General features: G+C 36.7%; 1 protein-coding gene and 1 long non-coding RNA gene across 2 annotated transcripts in view; one reads left to right on the top strand and one right to left on the bottom strand.

The window, feature by feature from the left end:
• The window catches only part of CAMKMT (calmodulin-lysine N-methyltransferase), a 210,175-nt gene that overhangs the window by 154,898 nt on the left and 31,224 nt on the right, over window positions 1-24,053 (top strand). Inside the window, exons 4-7 of the mRNA XM_061367200.1 lie at window positions 11,072-11,132; window positions 14,104-14,158; window positions 15,210-15,273; window positions 20,187-20,253. Of these exons, the coding sequence (XP_061223184.1) occupies window positions 11,072-11,132; window positions 14,104-14,158; window positions 15,210-15,273; window positions 20,187-20,253 (247 nt within the window). The remainder of the gene's footprint in view (window positions 1-11,071; window positions 11,133-14,103; window positions 14,159-15,209; window positions 15,274-20,186; window positions 20,254-24,053) is intronic.
• On the bottom strand, window positions 18,454-20,822 carry LOC133219698 (uncharacterized). The gene is made up of 3 exons (XR_009727486.1): window positions 20,710-20,822; window positions 19,664-19,719; window positions 18,454-18,714 (listed from the first exon to the last, which is right to left on the bottom strand). It is a non-coding gene; the product is annotated as an uncharacterized LOC133219698 (long non-coding RNA).

Genomic DNA, 24,053 nt, shown 5'->3' on the forward strand with positions numbered 1-24,053 from the left:
GCTCAAAACTCATTAAGAAAAAACATAATCTAGGTATTGAAGGGTCTACCTATTAATATGGGAGTTCAGCATGCAGATTTAATGTAGTGTTTCGAGGTCTTGTCTGTGCAAGAAATGCTGTAGAAACTGATGACTTACTATGTTGGCTTTGCTGTTAGTAAAAATCTGTCTCAAAGAATAAGGTGGCCCAGGTTAGATATTGTAAAATCTTGCTACTCCCTAGAACGAATATTAGGGTCACCTAAGGAGCTGTGGTCACCATGACATGGAGCACACAAGGCAAAAGTCTTCCACTCAACTTGCAGTGTGAAAAGGTGGCTCTCTATTTCTGTGCTGGCATACAACTGAGCAATTCCTGAAGTCTGATAACGTGCTCACTTTAAGAATTCGATCAACTGTCTTTCAAGACCTACCAATTATAAACCTAAACATACTGTTACAAGGTTATCTTGTAAGCTCTTTCATGCTTTCATTGGGTTAAATTGGATCTAATGATTTGCTTTGTTTTTGAGACGCAGTCCAGTGGATGTTTGGAAATACGTTCTTTTAACACTGAAAAATAGCATAAATCCCTAAACTGTGTATCTTACTTAAAGCAAATTATTCTTGACTTAAGAGCACTTCTGTGTCAATGTGTGAAAAGGTGTTTATACAGCTCTACAACATTTTTCAGCAGAGTTCTTGTAGCACCTGTGTTGCTCTTTTGCATTATTTATGCCTTGTGAAATAAGAATGTGGTCAGTTAGGTCATAATCTATTACAGTAACATGGGAAACGTGAAAGTAATCAGGGAAAATTGATTGCTAATTTTTTAGGCCACTTTGGAGACTAAATTCTACTCTTATCACTTTTGTATCCTGAAACACTGATTTCCTGGGCAGGATACCTTTGGAATTGATTACAAAATGATCCAAAGCAGTATTACTAGCATATACTAATGTAATAAGGGCTTCTTAGTTTCTCAGAAAAACCATGAATGTTTCAAGTTCAAGGCTGGTTTAGTAGCTGGGATACACTGGCATAATACCAGCTGAAGATCTGGCCTCTTCTATTTAGTGCTGATGAAAAGTGCCAGATCAACAGCTATGGTTCTTGAAACGAGAGCAGGCAAAACCAGCCATGAGCAATGGTAGTGTGAGTTCTCTTGTATTGCCCTATAAATAGATGTCAAACCTGACCTGGAAGGAGATGAAGGATCTTTGTGCTTATGGAATCCTTGGCCTTTCAGAAAGACTTTAAATCATTTCCCTCACTATAAATGATAGCATTTGCCTTAAGTCTTACAGTCAAAATTTGTATGGAATGCAGATCCATGTGGATCTATAAATAGATGAGATAACTAAGAGTGGTTCATCCTGTGCAGAGTTCTCACTTGAAGAACTCATTATAGATCTAATCCCATATTAGAGATGAAAACAGTGTTTAGTAACATAGGGAGATTTTGGACACCTGCTGCAGGATGGTTGCCAGTAGTGCAGATGTAAGAACTACACCCTTTGCACCAGTTGAAGATACCCCTGGAGAAAGAATCAACTCTTACTGAATATGGTGGCCTAACAATTTCATTCAAGAATACATAGGGTGCATGGTCACCTTTTGCCATTGTGTGAAGTTGCAAGCACTGAGGTACACTGTTTTGTTAGAGATGGTCCAAAGCCTTCAAACTGAACTGTGCATTCAGTTATTATTTCTTCTTGCACACAGAGGACAGAGCAGCACAGAGCAGATGCTTTTCTAATAGTTTGGTCAGCTATGTAAAATGGCAAAGTTGGTAAAGGAGAAAAATACTGAATCAGAAGCTGCTAGGACCAAAAAGGTATCATCTTTGTTTAGTTAATTCAGTGGGAAAAAATAATAGTAAAAACCCCAAACAAACAAAAGAATTCCAAGCTCTAGATAACACTTCTGAGCACAATCAAAATCCCCCAAATAAATTCCACTTTATTTTGAGCACTACATAAGAGTGCGTAGATCAGCTATGCAAGCTTTCACGTTCTGTATCAAATGTTTGAGGACTATAAGCAGTATCAGTAACCAGGGTTAATCTACAGGTTTGCTACCTTCTATGTGCATGGTATACCTGTAAAAAAACCCTAAACCACAAGAACAAAAAGAAAAAAACCCACAACACTCCCCCTCTCCCCCAACTACTTCATTCACTTGATCTATAGACAAAAGTGAAATCAGGATGTTATAATTGACTAGATAGAGATACAAGGCTAAACTGATATATGGTTAATTACATCTATAAGCTGTTGTGAATATTGAAAACAGCAGTTATTTAACTGAACTATCCAATTATTTGTCTGTACATGTGTCCTGGGTTCAGCAGTAGCAGTTTTAAACCACAACAACATGATTCTTTATAATTTTCATTTCTCCATAGGTTTTTGTTTGTGAAGCAAATAAGTAGGTGTGCACTTAAAATTTATTGTTTACATATTTAAATGGTACAATTCAAATATAATTGAATATTCTTTTTGTACGCTTCCTAGAATGAGCACTCATTTAAATCAGATATTATGAAAACAGGGTGACTAATCCTAAATTCAGGTGTACCACCACTCAGGCTAGGCAGATTGCTAGTTGATCATGCTAAGATGCTCCCTTATCCATTATTGGATCTGAAAAAGAGGAGGATTAAGAATTATCTGACTTCTCAGTTAATGTGCAAATCATCTAAAAGCTCAGCTTAGAAAGGTCTTAGAAAGCCAAACAGCATGAAAATAATAATAATGTTTTAAGAATTTTTAATAATATAAATGTGCCACATCACATTTTTAGAGTGAGAATGGAGTTTTAGGGTTTATATCTCAGGTGGTCTTTTATCTCTCTCTTCCTGGTTTTGTAATTATATATGCAAGTCCTATAACTATTTTTCATTAAAAATTTTTATTGCAATTGAAAGTTATCCCTTGGGACAAACTCACAGTGCTGAAACTTAGTACAAAATTACATTACTTTCAGACAATAGTAGAAAACAATTTGATAAGTATCTTTGGAAATGAGCATTAATATTAATCTATCTACATTTGACAAAGCAGGAGGGAGGGAAGGAAAAGTATCTCAGGAAATAGAGTTGTATAATGTATCTGTGATCTTTGCAGATTTGTTAGTGTTTTCCTGTGATACTTAATTTGTAGTATCTTTTTCTGCTCTTGGTTATGGTGAAAAAAACCCATTACTGAAAAGGCTGAAAGACTGTTCTTTATATTTTCGAGGGACAGGAGAGTCTGTGAACCAGAAGGCATCTCTTAATGTTCCATCTTTGCATTTTAGGGTAGTTCTGCTGTTTGCTCTAGTAATATTTGTTTTATCATTTCTATCATTCCAACATGTATACTTGCCTTTCAAAATCTGTGAAAAGTATTTAAAAAGAAAAGAGAAAATGCTAGTATTTCAAAACCCTATTATAATGTATTTTCAAATATGTCAGACACATCTTTGTTAAAATTAAACCAAGGATTGGTTTTGAGCGAATAGCCCTATATCCTTACAGATGCTGTGGATGGATGCATCTAAGCTGCTTATTATATTGATGGGTTTTGCTGCTCTGCAGCAAATGAAAACAGGCAGCTGCTTCCTCCATCAAAGCAAAAAGCAGCCTGAGTTTTTATTAAACGAGTGTTCATTTCTTCTATTGCCAAAATTCTTACACAAAACAAAAGAGCAGTTTTAGCACATTATTGCTTAACTAGACATGAACAACTGACAGCAAGTGATAAGCCTGTCTGCTTTTCACAACTGGTAATCATTTTTGGAATAGATGTTTTAATATAGTTGAATATAAAATTTTGTAATTTACATCTACAATGGTACATAAATTTATAGATCCATTTTTTTTGCAGGCGAATGAAGGCTATAATCACAAAAGGTTTGTTCCAGTGTTGTTTAATTTTTAATAACTATTTAAAAACTAGGCAAAAAAAAGAAAACACACAACACAATCAAATTCATTCTTTTGAAAAAAGGGTGTTAAAGACAATCATACAAGTAGGTTTGTACAGTTTGCCAGTTTTTCTTAAGGAAGAGATATGCGTACATTTACAGCTTTGACTTGTTACTCTATTTCCACATCAGTTCCACCAAGCCTCTTGAGTTTGCGCTCTAAAAGAAATTTGCAGATTGCAGACCATCATGTTTCCCTCCTAGTCATGAATAATAATGAGAATGAAAGTGAGAGATACAGTGCTGAGGACATTTTACCTAGGCTGAAGATCTCATACATATTTTTCAATGATCTGAATATCATGAATTCTGCTTTAGATTGAAAGAGAGACAAGAGTTTCTATAAAATGTATGTGCATAGAGGAAAATGGTGAGATGTGTTTCTCTTCGTATCTTCTATTTCTTCTGGTGTTCTTGTAGCTTTTCAAACTCACTTACAGCATTCCTGCTGTGGAAAAGTGAGCTAGCCATTCTCCCTGCCTCAAATTACTCCTCTTCACTGGACTTAAAAGGTGGTTTGCCATGTGCAAAAGTCAGGTGCAGTAAGGTAGAGGTGTAAGGCACTACTCTTAAGGCTATTAAATACTTCTCTTTTCTCACACTGTGTGCATTTATCTGAAGTTGCTCTCTCGACAGTACCCTTAGGGTAAATTTCACAATGCAGAGCCTCAGGTTGGACAATTGGACTTTCAGAACAGGTTAGCTCTTACATTGACACTTGATGTGGTCAGATGTCCAGAAGGGCATAGTACTCTGAAACTGTTCTATTGAAAATCTGCTCTCAAATTAGATTTTGTAGGGAAATAGTTTTACAGGCAGACAGCCTGCAGCCAACTTGGTGATGATAATTCTATCTGCTTCTGCCATAGGTGGGTGTAAACTTAAAATTGAGGGTGCAAGCTTGAAAATCGGGGGTTTCTGTACTTCACACAGAATGCGAACAAGAGGTTTTTCAGGCCTTTTTTCCTCCCTCGCTAAGCAATTCCCTCTATTTCTTCATTTGACAAAAGTGAAGTGAAGAAATGGATCATTATGAAAGTAATTTTCTATAGATTTCCACTGTTCTACACATGCATTCTATGGCAGCTAAAAATTCAAATCCTTGTGGTATTAGTGCCTTATTACATGTGTTTATAGCTTCAATACACATTAGGTCAGATCTTAGGTAATCTGGATTGCCAATTATCTTTTCTTCTCTGTCACATTTTGCATGGTGTGTGGACAGGTGAATGGAAATAAAATCTTTGCTTCCTGACTATACTAAGCAACAATTTTTATGATAAAATTATAGTGAAAAGGAGCTTGATGTATGGAATTTGATGAATGTTGAGGCCTATAAGTGTTTTTGAGAGCTATCCATGCAAACTAACTAACTACAGCAGTACAATTAATTACAAGTAGTCTTTACTCAAGTAATTACTTAAATTAGAGCAACCGTGTTATGTTACTAGCAAGGTGTATTTGGCAGACAAGCACTGTGCATCCACTTTATACTTAATTGTGCTATTCATTGTTTCATGTTGTTTCTTCGACTTGAAAAGTGAATTTTAGTGCTCCTCTGACAGAAGGGCTCACAATATTGGTTAGAGCCTCATTTTGAAACTTACTCCCAAATGCTGTTGAACCTTGATTTTGACTTGCTCTTTTATTTCTCTGGGATCGTGCTTCTTGCTGTGCACAGTAGTGGTGATCCACACAATAACTAACCAGGATAAATCACCAAACTTGCCTTCCCTTGTAACTCGAATATAAAGCACAGTCAGTAGAAAACAAGGTTTGATACTGTAAAATTATGATTGTAATGATGCTACAGTAAGAGTGGAATTCCTAGAATTCCTTGTGTTAAATTCCTAGAATAGCCTGTTCAAATACATATCTTAGTTTCAGGGATTTTCCATCCACTCTATAGTCTTTTAGCAAAGGATATGGGGAATAGTTGCCTTTCTGGATAGGTACTTACTTGAACACCCCTACACAGTCCATTGTGGTGCCAGAGATTGTTCTGCTCTCCTCCAATGTGTCTTGGTGCCAGGAAGGATAAAAAATACTTTTCTCAGGGTTAGAAAACAATTCATCGTTGTTCAGTGCAATTGTTGGAACTTCTTTTGAGGCATTATTAATCTCTTTGCCCATAATGTGGTTTTTTTTCATCTCGCTTCGATGAGTATTAAAGCAAATAAGGTGATTTCATGTAGTCAAGAATCAGGGCATAGTAGAAAAAAAAAAGTTCTTTTTGAGAATATTCATCTGGGGAAAATGACTGACTTTTCAAATTTAAATTGTCTTTGCTTTTGAGAGTTAAGATAGGATTTTTAAAAACTTTACTTGAAACTTCAAATGAACAGGAAGACATCTCATAGTTTAACAATGAAAATGAAAGACAAAATTTGCATTTTGAGGTCAGACCTCTGTACATGTGACCATGTAAATTGCTAGGGAAAAGTGACAAAACTTTCAATTTGGCTTAGCTTGGAATGGAGCTTCCTAATCTTGTAGCATGAGTGAAGTAGTTGTAAGACAGATTTACACCTCCTACTCAGAGCTTCAAGGTGACTGTTCACCTGTCAGCTCCAGTTGCCCCTTGGCTTCCTGTGTGTAGCGTTGGCAGACAGTAGACAACAGTTCCACTGATACGCTGTCCCGGTTAATGTAATCAGTAGCTACTGTGACTTCTTTGTACCTATGGAGCAATGCAGACACACAGTAGATCCAATAATCAAATGTCTTCTTTAAAAAGACACATCTCAAAACTCTCAGCACTCTATCCTGAGAATTTTCTAATAAGATGGTATCTTTTAAGAACTTCACATCAGATCTCAACATTGTTATCCAAATGGGTTCCAGCATTCCTTAAATATGTGGTAAAAAGCCACAGACAAGAAACAGTAATACCTTATTTATTTTTTTGAATACTGGATAATTAATTTGTACTAAAAAAGTCTCTGTAATATCATACAGAATTCAGCATTTTTATATTTGGTGCGGAAGAATCAGATTTTTTTATTTCTTTGGACATTTCATGCTCCAGCTTATGGTTAAAACAGTGCTTTCTACACATGATTTAGTTCATGTGGGTTGAAGGTTGCTTCAAAGAACTGTTTTGCTGTGGCTAGTGCAGAAGGACCTGACACTTTCCATTAGCAAGTGCTGTAAGAGTAATAAAACCAACCTAATGTATGTGCTCTTAGCATTATTGGGATTTTTGTTAGTGTTTCCTCTACAGGAAAATTTTGGGTGTCTTTTAGCTTACATCATACCTCAAGGTATTAGGATGATCAGGTGTTTTACTTGGCCTTCCCATAATTTCATTCTGTTTAAGTTACTTAATCTGTCTCTGTCTATTAGTTTGGCTGCTAATGAGCTAAACTGGGATATTCGTTATGTCATCAAGTTCTTGTGAGGTAGATTCCATTACTGTGGTAAGATTTTATGGTAGGGCTGTAGAAATGCCTACATTTTGTATGCCTCTGCATATATAGTATTTCTCCATCCATCATCATGCTATTTAGAGATAATGTTTTCCTATCCCTACTACTGTAGTAAATACGAAGCTGTCTGGAAGTACACATCATCGCTCTAATGGTGCATTTGTGGTGGATCTCCTACTCTATCCTCATGGTGAAAGGATATCTGCAAAGAATTGAAACACAGGCAGGCATTACTCTGTGAGCACAGCCTCTCTCCTGTGTCTTCAGACATGCCAAATCACAGTCCTTCTTGAGGCTCTCCTTTAAACACCAACACAACTTATTTGTTTTACTAGAGGTTCCAGTGTTTTCTAGCAATTATTCTGTTTTCATGTTGTAGTTGAGATGATAAAGAACTTTAAAACCTCCAGTAAATTCTGCAAAATACTCATTTTTGCAAAAAGAAACTCTTGTTTGTCTGCTTCTACAGTGAAATTTTCAGTCCCTCTTTCTAGGATTTGTGGTATATTTATAGCCTTTTAAATATAAGCAATATTTGGAGGCCTTTTGGTATTCTTTTGCCTATACTCATGTAAATAATTGACTGTCGCATGTAAGTAGTCGCACATGCAAATAGGTACCCGTCCAATGTTATGTATGTATAATCAAATTCATAATACAAAATGGGAATAATTTTATTTTAAATATGAAAGAATTATTTTAAACGTGTTCAAGGGAAACTTAATCCATATCCATATGTATGTGTTTGCAGGAAATAAATTACGCTTTTCACAACCTAGTGGTAGTTGTTAACTCATAGGAATTGCTGCATTCCAGCTGTATGTTTTCTAACAGAAGCAGAACTATCTTGTACTTGCAACTTCAAAATGTAGGTCATTGTGTTGGTAAATGTGGGTCAGAGTGAAGGGGAAGAAGACAGAATGCAAACTCCTCCACATGGATCTTTAAGCTTATCCCTGTTTTGAAGGTAAAGAGGCTTACCTACCTGTTCAAGCACGAGAAGCTTTTCCTTTTACTAAAATTAACACAGGTATTCTGGCTTCCTGGCTTAGCTGGAAGCACTGTGTGTTTGTTCATAGAGTTCGTGGAAGCAATTGAGACCTGTGTTCATGAAAGACCTCCTGACTCCTGCTTCTTTAGCTGCCAGCCACTTATATCATTGCTGAGATGATACTTCCTTTCCTATGGGGGAAGGAAGCAGGGAGGAGAATCCTGTGCATCCCTGGCATCCGCCTGAAGAAGAACATTGTCTTTCCAAAGGTGCTTCACCCTTCTCTCAGCACAGAACTATCTGACACACCTGCAGTTTCAGCTGGTATCAACATTGTAATAGTAGCAGGGGAAAGAATGGTGACCCCACATAAAAGATTTAGTGACACCATTCAAAGTGCCCTTTCAATAATAACTGTAGAAAAGCAAGAGGCGTTTGACTGAAGGTACTGAAAAGTCAGATGTTGAAGGATTTTGCTACAGTTGACAAGTATTTTTAAAACTCGCTCAGGCTAAAAGTTTGCTATTAAAGGGTTGAGTTTTTTTGTGTTTGTGGGCGTGGAGGTTTTTTGTGAAGCGAGATATAAGTATTATAAATGGTATTAAATTAGCCGTGTCTTCGCTAAATACGAAAAATAGCACTTTTATTGCTTGAGTATACACCAGTCACTGCAAACTGAAACATTCTTTATGTTATACACTAAAATATTTAAACAGTTATTATATTTATTGCAAAATCTGTCATTTTAGCATATTTCAATGCTCAAAAGCACTGAAGTGCTCAAAAGGGAGATGGAAAATCCTGTACAATTCTTAGTGTATGTTTCACCGAAGAATGGGTAGTCTTGTGTGAATATTTTATTTTAACCCTTAGCAAGTCGAAGCAAATGGCACATTCACAAACACCTAATCAGCCTAAACTGTCATAAATAAGGCAAATAGCAGTATTGATTTAGTGGTTTTGTCATGTATACTCTATTCTGTTATTGTTACACACATGTTTTATGCAAAGTTTTGGCCAAATCCTGTCTAGGCTTTTGCTTGATCTGTGTGCAGACAACACATTCATAAGTTTTAAGTATTCAGCACTGTGAGTAAGGGTAGTTTAGAATGCTTACTGGATGGAAAGGAACAATTGTACACTCAATAGTTACAGTCAGACTCTAAGTGATTTAGAAGGAAGATCATTTTTCTCTCAAACTTCTGCTTTTGCTAACTATGTTGAGATGTTTTTAAAGTCTTGAGAGTAAAAGGACGTGAAAAAGGATGCACATACATAGCAAGCTGCATGGGATTCAGTTTACCTGTCTGGAAATATCTAAAGGATGTTCTCACTTGTTTTAAGTTTATGAAAACTGTCTGTAGTTCATAATATTAAGTTTCTGTCATGTTAATTCATAAGGCTGTGTGTTGTGGGGGGAGGCTCCCCCTTCTTTTTACCTGTGGATAGACATGTAAGCATGTTATTTCATTGCTAGGCAACAACAGATGGAAAGCAAATACAACCATAATTTGGCTTTATTTGCCTTTCATTTATCCTCCCTTAACTTTGGAAACCTAACTCAAGTGCCTGAATGCAAGGCCTGTTTTCCCCAGGCTCCCTCCAGCAATGGAGACTGGTGCCTGCAGGAGATGCACAGGCCATGCAGGATCTGTGATGCCCTCTCCATGGGCCACAGCAGTTCACTTAGATGTTCCAGTGGGAAAGCAGTCTGATGAAACAGTGAATTTCATGAGTGAATGGTGTTGAAAGGGTAAATGTGCATGGAGGCCTTGAAGTCAATGACCAGTGTCTCCAAGTACTTGCCACACTAACAATGGCCAGTGTAGTTTTATGATGGAAACTTATAAAGTTGTGAATGATACAGATTATTCATGGGGGAAAAAAAAAACCCAACAAAAAAACAATATTGCTGCTGTTTATTTCCATGTGAGAGCTCTAGGGCCTCAAATGAAAATGACAGGGAGCCAAGTACAAAACAAGAGAGAGGAGGTGTTTATACAGCACTGTAGAACTGTGGTGCTTCCTGCTGTAGGATGTTGCAGCTATGGAAAGTTTGCCACAGTCCACAGAGCAACTAGAAAAATCCTTTGGCAACTATTAAACAGAACTTAAAACTCCTCTCCCCCACCGGAACTTCTGGAGCCACAACCAGAAATTATACTGCACTATTGCTCTTGTCCTGTATTTGGCCTTAGCATGTGTGGCTGGTCAGTGTCCCTTATGGTCAGACTGATGCCTAACAAAACCAAAGAGAAAAAGGGCTAATGAAAAAGAAACTGGAAAGAAATTAAATGACTGGAAAGGACAGCTAATGAAAAAGTAGGGGGCTCCTATCCACTGTTAGGCTACAAGGCAGGGTGGCAGCATCACTGGTGTTCATGTGAATGCCCCAAATATCAGAAGTTTTGTAGAATGAAATTTTATATAACTTTTAGAGTCTTGACAGTATAAGTCTAAGACAGAATAAGTCTAATTCTGATTAGAATTATTCTGATTACTCAGGATCAGATCTATGAAATATTCAGATCCCATGCTTAAATCAGAAATGTTCCATTAAAAGTCTTGGTTTTTATTCCATAGTATTATGACAGGTTTAGAAAACGAAACAGTTGGTAGAGGTCTGCAAGTGGTAATATGTATTCAAATACTACTTTAGACAATAAGAAAGTGTTCTAAGAAGGTGAATATCTTTGTTTTATAGGTCTCTGGCCGTCTGAGGAAGTGCTGGCTTACTACTGCCTAAAGCATAATGAAACATTCAGGTACAGAGTTCAACATAAAAAGATATTTTCCAATCTGTTAGTTTTATTGTATCTGCATGGTAAAGATTGCTATGATTTGAGTCTTTACATTAAATTTAAAATGTTCAAGGTGAAAGCATGTTGCTCTTAACAAAGAATTCTGAGCTGCCTTTGGGTACTAATATTGCACAGCAAGCTTTCTGTTACATGTCAAAGACTTTTGATTTCCACTCAAGGCGTTTTATTTCACTTTGATTTTTAGGAAACAAAAGTGAAGCTCCAATCGATCAGTACTGATTGTGAAGGTCAGGAAAAATAAGGCATTCTTTAAACTAACATCTGTTGGGAAAGCAAGCAAAATATTACCTGATAAAATACATAATAATCACTGCTCATAGCAGTGGAGGAATTTACACCTGTATCTAAGTGTCGTGAAACAATTTTGACACATGCTGCACTTTTATTTGCTATTCTCTTTTCACATTTTCTAAACTTGTGGAAGACAGTTATCGAGGCTCCAGTAGGAACACCTAAAAAGGAAATCAACCCTGCATCCTCTCTCTTTCCCCTTGAGTATAGAGAGCTTTGCACTTGGAAATTCTTGAAGTTTCATTGTCCAGAGGATGAATGGGGTGCAAGAAAAGCCATTACAACAATGCATTTGGAGGCAAAAATTGTGTTCTGAGTGAGGGTGCAAGGCTAATACCAAGTAAACCAGCTTGGAGTATGCAAAATCCCTCAGTCTGCATACATACAGTGTTGATAAAATAACTTAGACATCTCTTGTACCAAAGCTGAAAGCTGTGAGCTGGTTCCTGCAGCTTACTCAGAGTCCTGTGTGAAATCAAAGACCGGGCACCAAAGCATACCCTGGTTCATTTCTACTCCATCCACCACCTGAGCAAAGCCCACCCCATTAAAAGAGGCAGCTAACACACCAAATCTGGTAATTGCAGCTCCTTCCTCTGCGTTTGGTGGATGTATGACTTATGCTGCTGTAGTGGTGTCCTTGTAATACTTTGCAGTCCAGCCCCATGCTTTGGCTCGTGCTCTTATCCTTTTTAGAGGGTCTTCGCAGCAAACCTCTCAATGCTGCTTGCTCAAAGGGTAGTTTCCTAGTTGGTTATGCAAGCCTGGACACTTGGAGACAGCTATCACTCGAACTTCCATGGAGGAAGTGGGCGGTTGATTTCTCAGCAGTTCACTCAGATGAGATTTTAATTTTCCTTGATAAATGTCACTAAGTGTTGCCTGAGAGAAGGATAGAATTTTAAAAACTTGCTATTTTTTTAGTGTTGATTGCACTTAAATGAATTATACACATAAATGTATATATGTACATATATATGTATATATGTATATTGCAAACATACAAATTTGGTTCCAAATGCACCAAAACCCCCACACTAGATACTTTCTGTGTTTATTTCAGTAAGCATGACTCTTATAAAGGATTAAGTGGCTTGCAAATCTTACATATATAACCATATGCATATATTTTTGATATATATGATGTGTGCAGTTTAGAAAAATAAAAACTTGTGTGGGGAAAATGCTATGATCATTCTATTTAAAGCACAAACTGCACATTTCCCACATCTGTTTTATATTCTCATTGGGTCTATGTACAGAGTGTTCCTCTGAACTATGCCTTTTGTCCCATTTCCATTAAATAGGACAACTAGACTTTTTTCAGATGAAATTTGTGGTGTCTAAGAAAAAATAAATCTATTCCAGACAGACAGGGAGCAAGCATTAATATACAGTCATACAGCCTAGTCCGCTGGCCTCGGTGAACAAAATGCCAGCATCTGTATACTGATACTGATATGGCTTCCTAGATGCTCTTCGTAAATATCAGTGGCGAGTGAGTAGGGAGGTAAGACTTTAACATAAAATATTGATTTTCAAATGTTGGTATTATAGGGGACAAGAAAAGGTGTACCCCCCCCCAAAATAATAATAATAATAAAAAAATCTGGTTAGCTGAAATTCCATTTAAATTCCATTTTTTGACTGTCAAAAATGTCTCCATGGGGAGGTTTCTGCCAGCTGTAACAGTTGCCGCAGATTTAGCTATAAAGCAGCATGTTCCTAAACTGAGGCTGTGCCTTGCCCCAGATGCCACTTCACACAGTTTCGGCGCGGGGTCAGCATCCCTCCCTCCTCCTCCCCTGGGGCAGGCCATGGCTCTGGAGGACATTCTTTGTGGCTCCCCCTGCAAGCTCCCATCCGGCACGCTCTCTGCGCCAAATTATATTTCAGATGCACGGCTTAATAACAGCACAGTATGGTCTAAGTTAAAAGCAGCCTTTCAGACCATGTATTCAACCCTCTGCTCGGGCTCAGTTTAGGCTCTTGACACTAACTTCGTTTAGTTTTCTGTGGCTTAACTGTTTGCTGTTCCCATCGTTGTTCGTAACAGCATTGTTTGTAGGTCACTTGCAGTTTTAAGTGCTAATTGAAGGATCGGATTTCTTAATGTGTAATTGTTTTGTGGTATATGGCTTGTTTTAAAACTTTTCTCTTTTTAATATGAAAGGCTTTTAGGCATAACTATATGGAGAGATATATAAATAATATTAATTTCCCCATTTACTTCTCTAACTGTTTTTGCAAGAATGAATGTGGATTAACATTGTTATCCTTTCCTAACAATTATCTTTCGCTACTCTAGCTAGTTTAGTTCTAAAAGACAGAGCCATTGACAAGGGAAAAAAGGGAACCTTCTCAGATTTTTCAGCTCAGCGGTGGTAATGTTGCACTGAACACTAATGAGGGAACCCCCACTGATTTGCCTGCTTTGTGACTTTTCTATTTCATAATTATTTTTAAAACGCAAAACGACATGAGGTAGCCTAGTCATGTCTCTACAACTTCCTGGTAGCTCAGTTCTTACTGCAGATGGCAATTTGTTCTTGTAACATATATGTCTCTCTGACCATTTTCATCTAATTTGTATGGGTTCTACCATTTCCTTTCTCTCTTTCAGGGACCTTGCTGTGTGTGAGCTAGGGGGTGGCATGACATGCTTGGCTGGGCTCATGGTAGGTCTTTTCTCAATTCCAAGCCCATTCAGAGGAAGAAACAAAAGGAAAAATGTTCCAGTGCCTCCAACTGCTGGGTCAGAGAACTGTCAACAGCCTCAGCTGCGGTCAAGCTGCAGAGTCTTGAGAGACCTTCTAGATTGACTTGCTTTCGTATCATATTGATTTTATGGTTGCCTCGATGAGCAGAAACATTTTACCTCCGTGTAGTCAATATCTTTTGTTGTGACATTCCAGGCCACGTACGGTCTGTCTTTCATTGCCATAGCCGAAGCATTTTTTTTTTTCAGATTATAGTCCCATTTGCTAAGATACAGGAATAGCCTGGCGAATCACAGTTGGAGCACCATGATATAGCTGCTAATGTTTTGCCTGCATTATTACACCAACAAACATGATCCAGAGCTCTCGGTAATTAGATTCTTTTGAATTAGATTGGCCATTCAGGAGAGTCGTTCACCATTCTCTGGGTTCTGAGTCATGTATTCAGGAGATATTATGTAGCAGTGCAGTGCATTAGACAAGTTTTTATGTCTCTACAAATAAAAGCATATTGTTACACTGATTGGCATTTGACAAACCTGTCGCTCTTATACAATGTGTCGAGGTTACAGCCCAATGTGCGAGCATGTCAAAGCTCACAAAAAAATTACCCTTACAAAGCCATCTGCCTGCAATGCAAAGTTATATGAAGGGCATCAGGCAGTCAGACAGAAGCAAGCTGAAAGGCAGAGTGACAGCCTTGTATGATGGCTCTACTAGATAAACAGAAGCCCGCAAATGAAAGCCTCTCAGAATACCATCATCGGCTGTCACAATGCAATTACGGAACAGAATGATAGCAAGATAGAGGCTCCCGCAAATGGAATGATAAAAGTATTGACTGATTTGATTGAATGATTAAAATAATGCAGACATAAAATGAAAAAAGATTGAAGATTGTTACAGAGAAATAGGTGAGGAAGCATGATACTGAAGGCTTGTCACTCCTGTCTTCACTTCCACACAGACAAGCATATTTGCTCATTGTTTGCTGTGCTCTTTTTTTCAGGTTGCTATTTCTGCAGATGTCAAAGAAGTTCTGTTAACTGATGGAAATGAAAAGGCCATCAAAAGTATCCTTATTCAGATAGAAAACTGGTTTGTTGTGCTCGTTCCTTTTTACTGGCTGAGTAACAATCAATATAAAGACAGACAGCATGGGGTATATTAAGAAAAAGTCCTCAAATAAGTAATTAAAAAATAGATGTAGAATATGTTGAACAGAGCTACGGCTTCCCTCACAATAAATGCCACATTTTCTTCTTTAATTAAAAATGTACGTGTTGGTATAGAGCAAGTACAGTAGTAAATATTTGTCTTGTGGTTGAGTGCTGAAAGATTCCTAGTGTGTATGCTTCACGTTAGAGGAGGTATAGCAATGAATCAAGCCATTAGCTCCCCTTCATATATCCATTTTTCAGAACTGGATTTATATTCTATTTTTTTTTTACTTTCAGATACTAGCCTCTTAAAGCCAGTATTTGTATATTGTCATAGCTTATCCAGTGTATATTGAAATGCGTGGCTTCATTGTTGCTGCGAAGTTATAACTGCCCACAAATTACCCATTTAGTGTGCTTAATCAATTATCAATTTATCATTGTTTCTCTTGATGTAAGATTGTAAAACTGCTCTGTCCCTTGTAGAAAGTATTTTATTAGATTTCCTACATTAGAATAAATTGCTATTATGCCCTTCTAATATGAACACGTAGTTCAGAAAATTGAACTAGACTTTGGCTAAGCAAGAGAATGAGTGAGCATAATTTGTGGCTACATTAAATATCAGCACAGAGCAAGAACAGATATATACAGTGAATGCTAATAGCCCTTAGAAACAGAGAGGGGAAAAAAGGATGATATCTATTTGCTTTTGTTCCTTGGTAATCTTTCCATTTGTATTTTAAGGGACACTAGTTTTTCAGGTTTTGGCCACTGCATCATCAGAATTATTTAGATTTGAGTTTTGTGTGTATTTGAGAGCTAATGAGTACTTAGTGAAAAAAAATAAGTTAAATCGCACTTGCTGACTTAAAATGGGAGGCATTTAAGTGTGGTAGGGTTAGGTACTGCCTTTAAGAAGACGTTCTTTGGGGTAACCGAGGTAACTATAATTACTTACAACACTGTAACAATTTGATGGAAAAATGTCCAAGTCTAGATCGTATCTTTTAAAACTTGAAGGAAGCTTTTATAGATGTCTTTTTCTTGAAAATGCAAGTTCTCATTTGCGGTCCAGGGATTCTAGTTGTGTTAAATTCTAGTTTGTTGTACTCCTGTCTGGAGGAGGAAGTATTCATTATTCTGTGTATTTTAATCAGCATCACCCCTTCCAGTTTTTCTTCTGTGTCATTGTGAAGTTAAAAAATGTAGGAGAAAAAAGCATTTCAAAACTAGCCTAACAAAACAAACCCTTGTTTTATAGAAGGACAGGTATTGAACAAAAGGTCATTTTACCCACAGAAAGCTTCAGGTGAGCTCAGTAATCATCAAGTCGGCACATATCTTGCATAGCAGATTCCATAAACATACCTGAACTTTTTTGAAATTTAGAAGCCTTCTATAGCCAGGAAAATTGGCGAGTGCTAAAAGTATTCACTCAGTCTTTGGAATGAAACAAATTAAAGTCCTTTCATTCCTGAAAAAGATACTGTTAATGCCCTCTAATTAACACACCTTTAGTTTTTCACAGTGTGTTTTAGGAATATCTTTTATTTACAAAAGTCTTACAAGAACTCTTCATCTGTATTCACCCAGTGAATCCCTTTCAGAAGAACGATTGGTGGAAGGCTCTAACAGGAATTTATTTTTCTTTTTTAACATTTGGTGCTCTGAAGGCTCAGCATTCAAAGTGCTTTTATTGTGTTGGATTTTACAATGGGCTTAATATTAGCAGGGTGCCAAAGTGCAGCAGACTAAGAAGTTTACACTGTAGGTGCAATGTATGCCTAAAAGTGCACGTAATAAAATTTATCTTGCATTTTGTGTGTTTTATGAACCTCAGTAGTGATTTTATGATGTCTTACAGTAATTTTCTTTTACATTCTTTTCTGTAGTAACTGGCTATAACAGTTTAGGCTAAATTTAGATCTGTTCCAGCCATGCCATACTCACTGAAAACAGTAAGAATTTTTAGCATAATTGGAAATAATATTTGCCCCCAAATGTCACAGACCAAAATGATGCATTTCTGCTAATTTTTATTATTTCTGATAGTATTTTTTAATTGTTTAGCATACCAAATTAAATTAACGTGGGATAAAACACTGTTTTCCTTTCTAGATTTTGCTCTTCAGGAATAGTTAATGCCTAGTATTATGCTTTTTATGTAGGTATTATAGATTAAAATAATCTTGTTTAAAAATTACTGTTTACATCTTGCCTTTAAATTTCTTAGGAAGCTTAAATTACATGCCAGTCATACTATAATACCCAAAAATTACTTTCCAAAAAGTAAAAGTGGTTGTCAACAAAAAGGAAAAAAAAAATCACTGTCAGAAGCCAGGAAATCACAAGCAAGCCTGCTAATTATTCTTAATGGGCAAGATGAGCACATTAAGAAACAAATGAATACATCAGTGAAATGTAATTGAAAATCGACCTGGCAATAGTGCATTGCATCTGAGAATCTGCCTTTGTATTATCATCATCATCATAATTATTGTTGTTTTTGTTGTTGTTATCGCTATTCAGTGAGCATAACTAACAGCTTTGCTTTGTGAAGTCTCAGGCTTTTGAGGGTTTGATTTTTCTTTTAATTTTTGACATTCTTCATATTATTCTCCATTTCTTACTGCCACATGAAGCTTTCACTATATATGTTTTCAATATCTGCATTAGGATATGTTATTGAAATACTACAAGATAAAACATTTTATGAATACGTTCATTTCAAACTCACTGTTGTCATTTTAACCATTTCACTGTGAAATTTGTAGCTGCATTTTATATCAATCAGTGGTCTTATGCATGAGGTTTATGGAAGTTTTTAGAAGGATATTATTATTTGAGTTACTAATCCGTTTAAAAGACTTCACTGGAACTCACTCCTTGTGCTTATCATGGCCAGGTTTTAATTGATTAATAGATCATTTATATTGCAAAATCAATAAAATAAAGACAGATGTTACTGCTTTTTCAGCTTCATTCCAAACTTCATTGTTGGTTTAGTGTGTTTTATCTTTCAGGATCATTTAGGTAAAGAAAGTATTAAAAAGAAAAATACAGTGAATATTCAAGTGAATAATAAAGATATGCATAGGCAGAGTTATCAGATTCATTCTTCTTTGTGATTTTGGGTGATATACATTCAGATACATTTTTCCAGCTTAGGTAATATCTATCAGATAGTCATGAACAACAAATTCTGTTTCCTCAGGACACTGGAAGCAGCTGTACATCCAAATCCAAGGATGAGGTTCATTTGTAGTAAAAGTTGTCTCCTATTTCAGAGAAGCTGTGTACCTTCTCCCTTCGCTCTGTCTCACACTATGCACTAGTGACTTGAACTACTGTCTGAAAGCATCAACAATACAAAATGTTGTTGCAGCGCCCTATAACGACCATTAAGATATAGTGTATGCATCCTTCAGCAGTCCTGGGAAATTCAGGTTAGAAAGGTCATGTTCAGCCTGAATGTCTGAACACATGGGCTCATAAATCATTTTAAAAAGCTAGTGTTAACATGTTTACAACAATTATTAATAGTTTGTCTCGGTTGCAAAATTTAAGTGCAGTGTAGCTAATTTATCAACAGTGTTACTTCTGACTCTTCTTAAAACGAGCAAAGCATGGAATTATATATGCCTTCCTTTTGCTTCACAGGTATAGGCTATTCATTACAACTTCTCATTGCATATTGTGGAAAAGATTTAAAAGGCACGTCCAAAGCACAGGGATTTGTTTAAACGAGTTTTGTGTCATTCCATTTCTAGTTTTTGGCTTCATGAAATATCAGTTGTCTTTCCTTTTACATTGCTTGGATAGAGGCTTTTCTAAAATAACTTTCCTTAAATAGTCAGCTGTGTTATGAAGGCCAGATACGTGATTTCAACAAAGTAGAAAGATACAGTGATATTTTAAATGAGCCTGACACTAGTGGTCCATTTTCTTACAAAAACACTTGCAAAGAATTCAGTGTATTTTGAGCACCCAGAAACATCTTCTAATTAGCATCAGATTTCTTTAAATATTGACACCTTTACCAAAATTGTCCATTTGAGACCATTTTTTATGTTTGAGAACGAATAGTTTAAATATGTATGGATTCACACTGGGTGACATTTAGTATTCTCACAACTTTTAGTTACTTGCTACACCTTTTCCTTCCAATGGCATCTTGCTAACCACTAATGATTATGAAGGTTATCTTTCTAGGCATAGATGATTTGGCACAGCCTCCCTTGAAACTCTTCATTGACAGCACTTGCTTTGGCCTGCCTGAATGGGTACCTAAATTTGTTACCTCATCTTCCAAACTAACAGAAGCTGAGACATGAGGCTGAGGCACTGTTGCAGTACCTATGGGGAAGAAAAGGCATTTATTGCTTTCCACTGTCTTTTATGGTGGTTCCAAACCATTCTCAAGAAAGCAAATGGACTAGAAACTCCCTTGCCTACAGGTTAAGGTGTTCCCGTTGTGTGTTGGATTTCTTAAGTTTGTAAGCAACAGTTGCCTTTAAATGTATATAAGGTATGGGAAGTCTTTTTCAATTCCCTGTATAGCTACAGGACTAGTAGTTCCTTAACTGTAAACAGTGGAGATAGGCAACAAGAGCAAGTTGCTGTAGCAATATATATGTCTGATGTGCTGGAGTGGCAATGTAAAATTTATGTGTCTGAAAAAAGACTGACTCTTCACACAGATTAAAGAAGACTAAACAGATAAAAGACATTACGAAGGTATTAGCAATGGAAAAAAAAAGTATTTATTATTATTATTATTACTGATCCAATTTTGTAGATAATTCTTAACAAATATGCTGCAGATGTAAATGAGATCATCACAAGAAACCAAAATGCAGGAGTATTTAAGGCTCAGAAAATATCAAGCTGGTAAGATTCTACTAAGCTCTTACTGATTCTTGCATGTCATTGTGCATTTAATGTGAAACATGTTCAAAAGTGTGAAATTGTGACCTACACCACTGATGCTGACATCATGTATGTACAAATGGGTAAGTGATGCAAGACAGAAGTATTGGAAGTATTGAAAAAAATGCTTTTTCACATAGCAAATGCAGTATTATTAATCTTGGTGACATAAGCTCTCCATTGTATTTTTTTTAACATATACTGTGTCTCTTCAAGCTGTGGTTAACTGCATGGTTGAAATTTGGCTGCTTCAGAGTCAACATTACTCATTGTCCTGAGTATGAAGCTTGGGATGAATGTACCTAAATGACTGGCAGGTTTCATTTTAAATAGCTCTGAGAATTCAGGCTGGGAACAAATCCCATTTGCCCTTGGGGTGGGTGTTGTTGGAGGATCGATGGGAGGTGTTTTGGTCACCCTGTGTGTGCAGTCAGTATTGTATTGGCACTGCAAGGACAGACGGGGGGAGTGTGGGAACCAGACACAGTGTGCTGCGGCCCTTCTCTCATTGAATGTGTCCTAGGGTGCAGGGCATACCCAGAATTTGTGTCATAGTGCACCAGCTCTGTTGTCTCCAAGTTACCCCCAGGCATGCTCTGGAGGGTGAGCAGTGTAGAGGTTCAGAGAGTTCAGTTTCAGGTAACTTCCAGAACTCTTCCTGACCCACCCTACAGTAGATGGTGCCACTGAGGTTAGCTGTTTAACTGTGTATTTCATTAAGGCACCTCCAGGTACTGTATGGACTGGGAGCAGCTGAACATTTGAAGTGTGTTCATGTCTTCTACTATTGAAAGTTGTAAAGGGCTTCATATTCATGGTATAAGGTTAAGAATTAGAATATGCTTTGAAGTGGCCACCTAAGAGCCAATAGTGCACTCTTATTTGTGTATCTGAATCTTCCTTTTATTTTTTTGGATGATTCTAATTCCAAAAAGGCTCTCAGGCCTTCTCAAAGTGACAGAAGTAGAGCTGAAAAGGGCTGAGAAAGGCAAGCTGTTACAGCAGAATAAGGTTATTAACATAGAGGGTTAAACCCATACAATTTTAATGGCTATCATTCACATCATTTATCCCTATGCTTATGCAGCCGTTTTGTGTGGAGAAGTTCTTTTAAGTGAGCACTTAGGGTTAGAAAAATTCTGCCTTCATTAGGGTCTACGTGCATATAACTTAGAGATATATCTCTGCATCCTAATAAGTACCTGCCAAGTAGACAAAGGTCACACAGGCCCCAGGAATGGTCTTTCAGGTTCCATGCGCTGAATGCTTCTTGTGAGCAGTCTCAGATCTCATCCCTGCTGAGGAGAATCTATGTGGTACATCCATCCAGAAGCTTAGATGTTGCAGATTTCCAATTGCCATGTACTTTATGTGAAATTTCAGATTTCATCCCTTGTCAAGACTTCAAACCTGGTCTTTTAGATATCAATCAAAATCACATTTTCTGCCCCGTCCTCATTTACATTTATCTAATGCTTAAGGTCATTTGTGATCATTTGAGTGTATTTCAGCATATGGAATCAGTGAATAATAGATTTCAGCCTCACGCTGTGAAGAAAGATTGTGTTTTTACAAGACATGATGTTGTTTACTGGGTGTTAATAATCACTAATTAATAAACATATCTAGCCATCATAAAATGTTGCGTTTTAAGGAGTAAAAATGTCAAGTGTTTAACTTCTTGAGTGCAATAGCATTGGGGGCCTTATTTGCGTAAATAAAATAATTAAATTGCAACATAAAGTGAAGTACTATAGGATCATTATAATAAACACATAATTTGATTTTTAGTTGTACGTTCTTAAGGCTTTTGCAGATCTGTTGCAACAGTGTAAAGTTTTATAAAATAGATATTCAGATGACTCTCTAATCCTCAATATAATGATAATCTTGTACTTCTCTGTCATACACATTAATAGTTTCTTTCTCCTGTCAAAATTAAGGTTATGCTCTGTTTAGTTACTTGAAAAGTGCTGATGGATGGATCAGTCCTTCAGATTCAGTAATGACATGTGATGAAGGCAATAAGAAAGTTATTTGATCACTTCTCAAGGCCTTGAAGAAACTAAGAGGCTGATGTAAATTCTGAAAAATACACCCCTGCTGCACTTTTACTACAACGGGAGTTGTATATGTAATGATAATGGGGGGGGGAACCCACAAGAAAATGTAATGCTTTGTAGAGAAGAATGCAACACTGGCATGTGAAGTGACATGAGGTGACTTCTTTTACATTGATCAGAGCTTGCAGGTAAATGACTACAGTGATATATTTAAGTGACTTTCTGCAACGTTAATCTGGAGAAGTCATGTTTCTTATTTAAACGTATCCTTGAAACACTGTCCACTCCTGCAACTTTGCACAGTGACTGCTGTAATCTTACAAGATTCTTTCCATATAAAAGATAATTCAGAATAGACCCTTCTCACTGCCCCTTCATCTCTTGTCAGGATCTTGTACTCTTTTCCTTACACGTGGAGAAGAAATTATCAGTATGATAATCAGTTTGTAACTGTTCCAGACATTTCAGTCTAGACTTGGAAAATATGCCAAAACATGCATGGGGCAGAAAGGAACAATCCAGTATGAGCCAAGAGAAGTTAGATTAGGACAACCTGCCATACATCTATTTCTTTAGATTTATATGAAATGCAGTAAACGAGCACTTACCTAGCTCTCTGCCAACTCTTGATTATTGTTTAAAAGTACTGTAATGTAAGCCAAACTGGCAGTTTGTCATTTTATGTGTTATAATGTAATAATAGATATTTAGTAAACAGTTTACTTCAGCAGTGGATATAGAATTCTGTTTTATTTTTAGCTTCTGCGGGTATGTTCAGTATTTCTTGCTTATGCTTACTGGAAATAGGTATAGTAATGCCACCAAGTTACTAATAATGACTTGCCACAGTAAGGTGTATTAATACCATGTATGGGTTTGACAGTCATTTTTTTTCACAGTTCAGAAATTATCCATGAATCACATAGTAGGCCACATAACAGCCTATGAGTTATCCTGATAGCAGTCATTTGTACCATCAACTGTTAGTTTGACATGCATCATGTCATTGTCTTCAATGATCACTAATGATTAAATTAACAATAACAGTATCAAGGAATCTCTGCTCTTTTCTTTTAATGTGAAAACCTTTTTGAAACAGGGACTCGGACAGTAGAATTTGCTGTTATTACAAATGTTATTGTTTTGCTAAGAGTTGTCTTAGAGAGATTACGTTCCACATAAGAGTGTAAACAAGTACACCAAGAGAGAAATGCTTGTAGTGTGATGGACCTTATGATTTGATTTGATTTGATTAGTATTTTCTTCATTCAATGGTCAACATTAGAATCCACATAAAGAATGACCAAAAGTGACAACTTCTTCTCCTCAGTGTTTAACAGATAGGTTATAATCTTATCCAAGAGTTTAGTGTTCCTTAGAAATATAATGAATTTACAAGCTTCTAAAATTAAACCTAAAAAGAAAATCTTTCTAAAGACTAAATGGCATCAGTGTAGTAGTGGCTGTCTCAATGATAAAGCACTGAACTATAGTATCCTCATTCCATCCTTACATTAATTACCTCTTTCTCTGTAACTGTCAACATGTGAATATTTTACCTTACTGCAGTGTTCTTCAAATATGCCAGCTTTCTGATTTCAGCTGGTTATGCAACAGGTTACATCAGTGTAGGACAGCCTTAGTAAAGACTTTCTTTTCATTTATCAGAATTATCCGAGTATTGCTAAATTCAAGCTT

Source organism: Neopsephotus bourkii, unplaced genomic scaffold, assembly GCF_033783945.1.
Source record: "Neopsephotus bourkii isolate Nb327-2 ecotype Australia unplaced genomic scaffold, CSIRO-AGI_Nbou_v1 NB_1373, whole genome shotgun sequence".
Taxonomy (NCBI): domain Eukaryota; kingdom Metazoa; phylum Chordata; class Aves; order Psittaciformes; family Psittacidae; genus Neopsephotus; species Neopsephotus bourkii.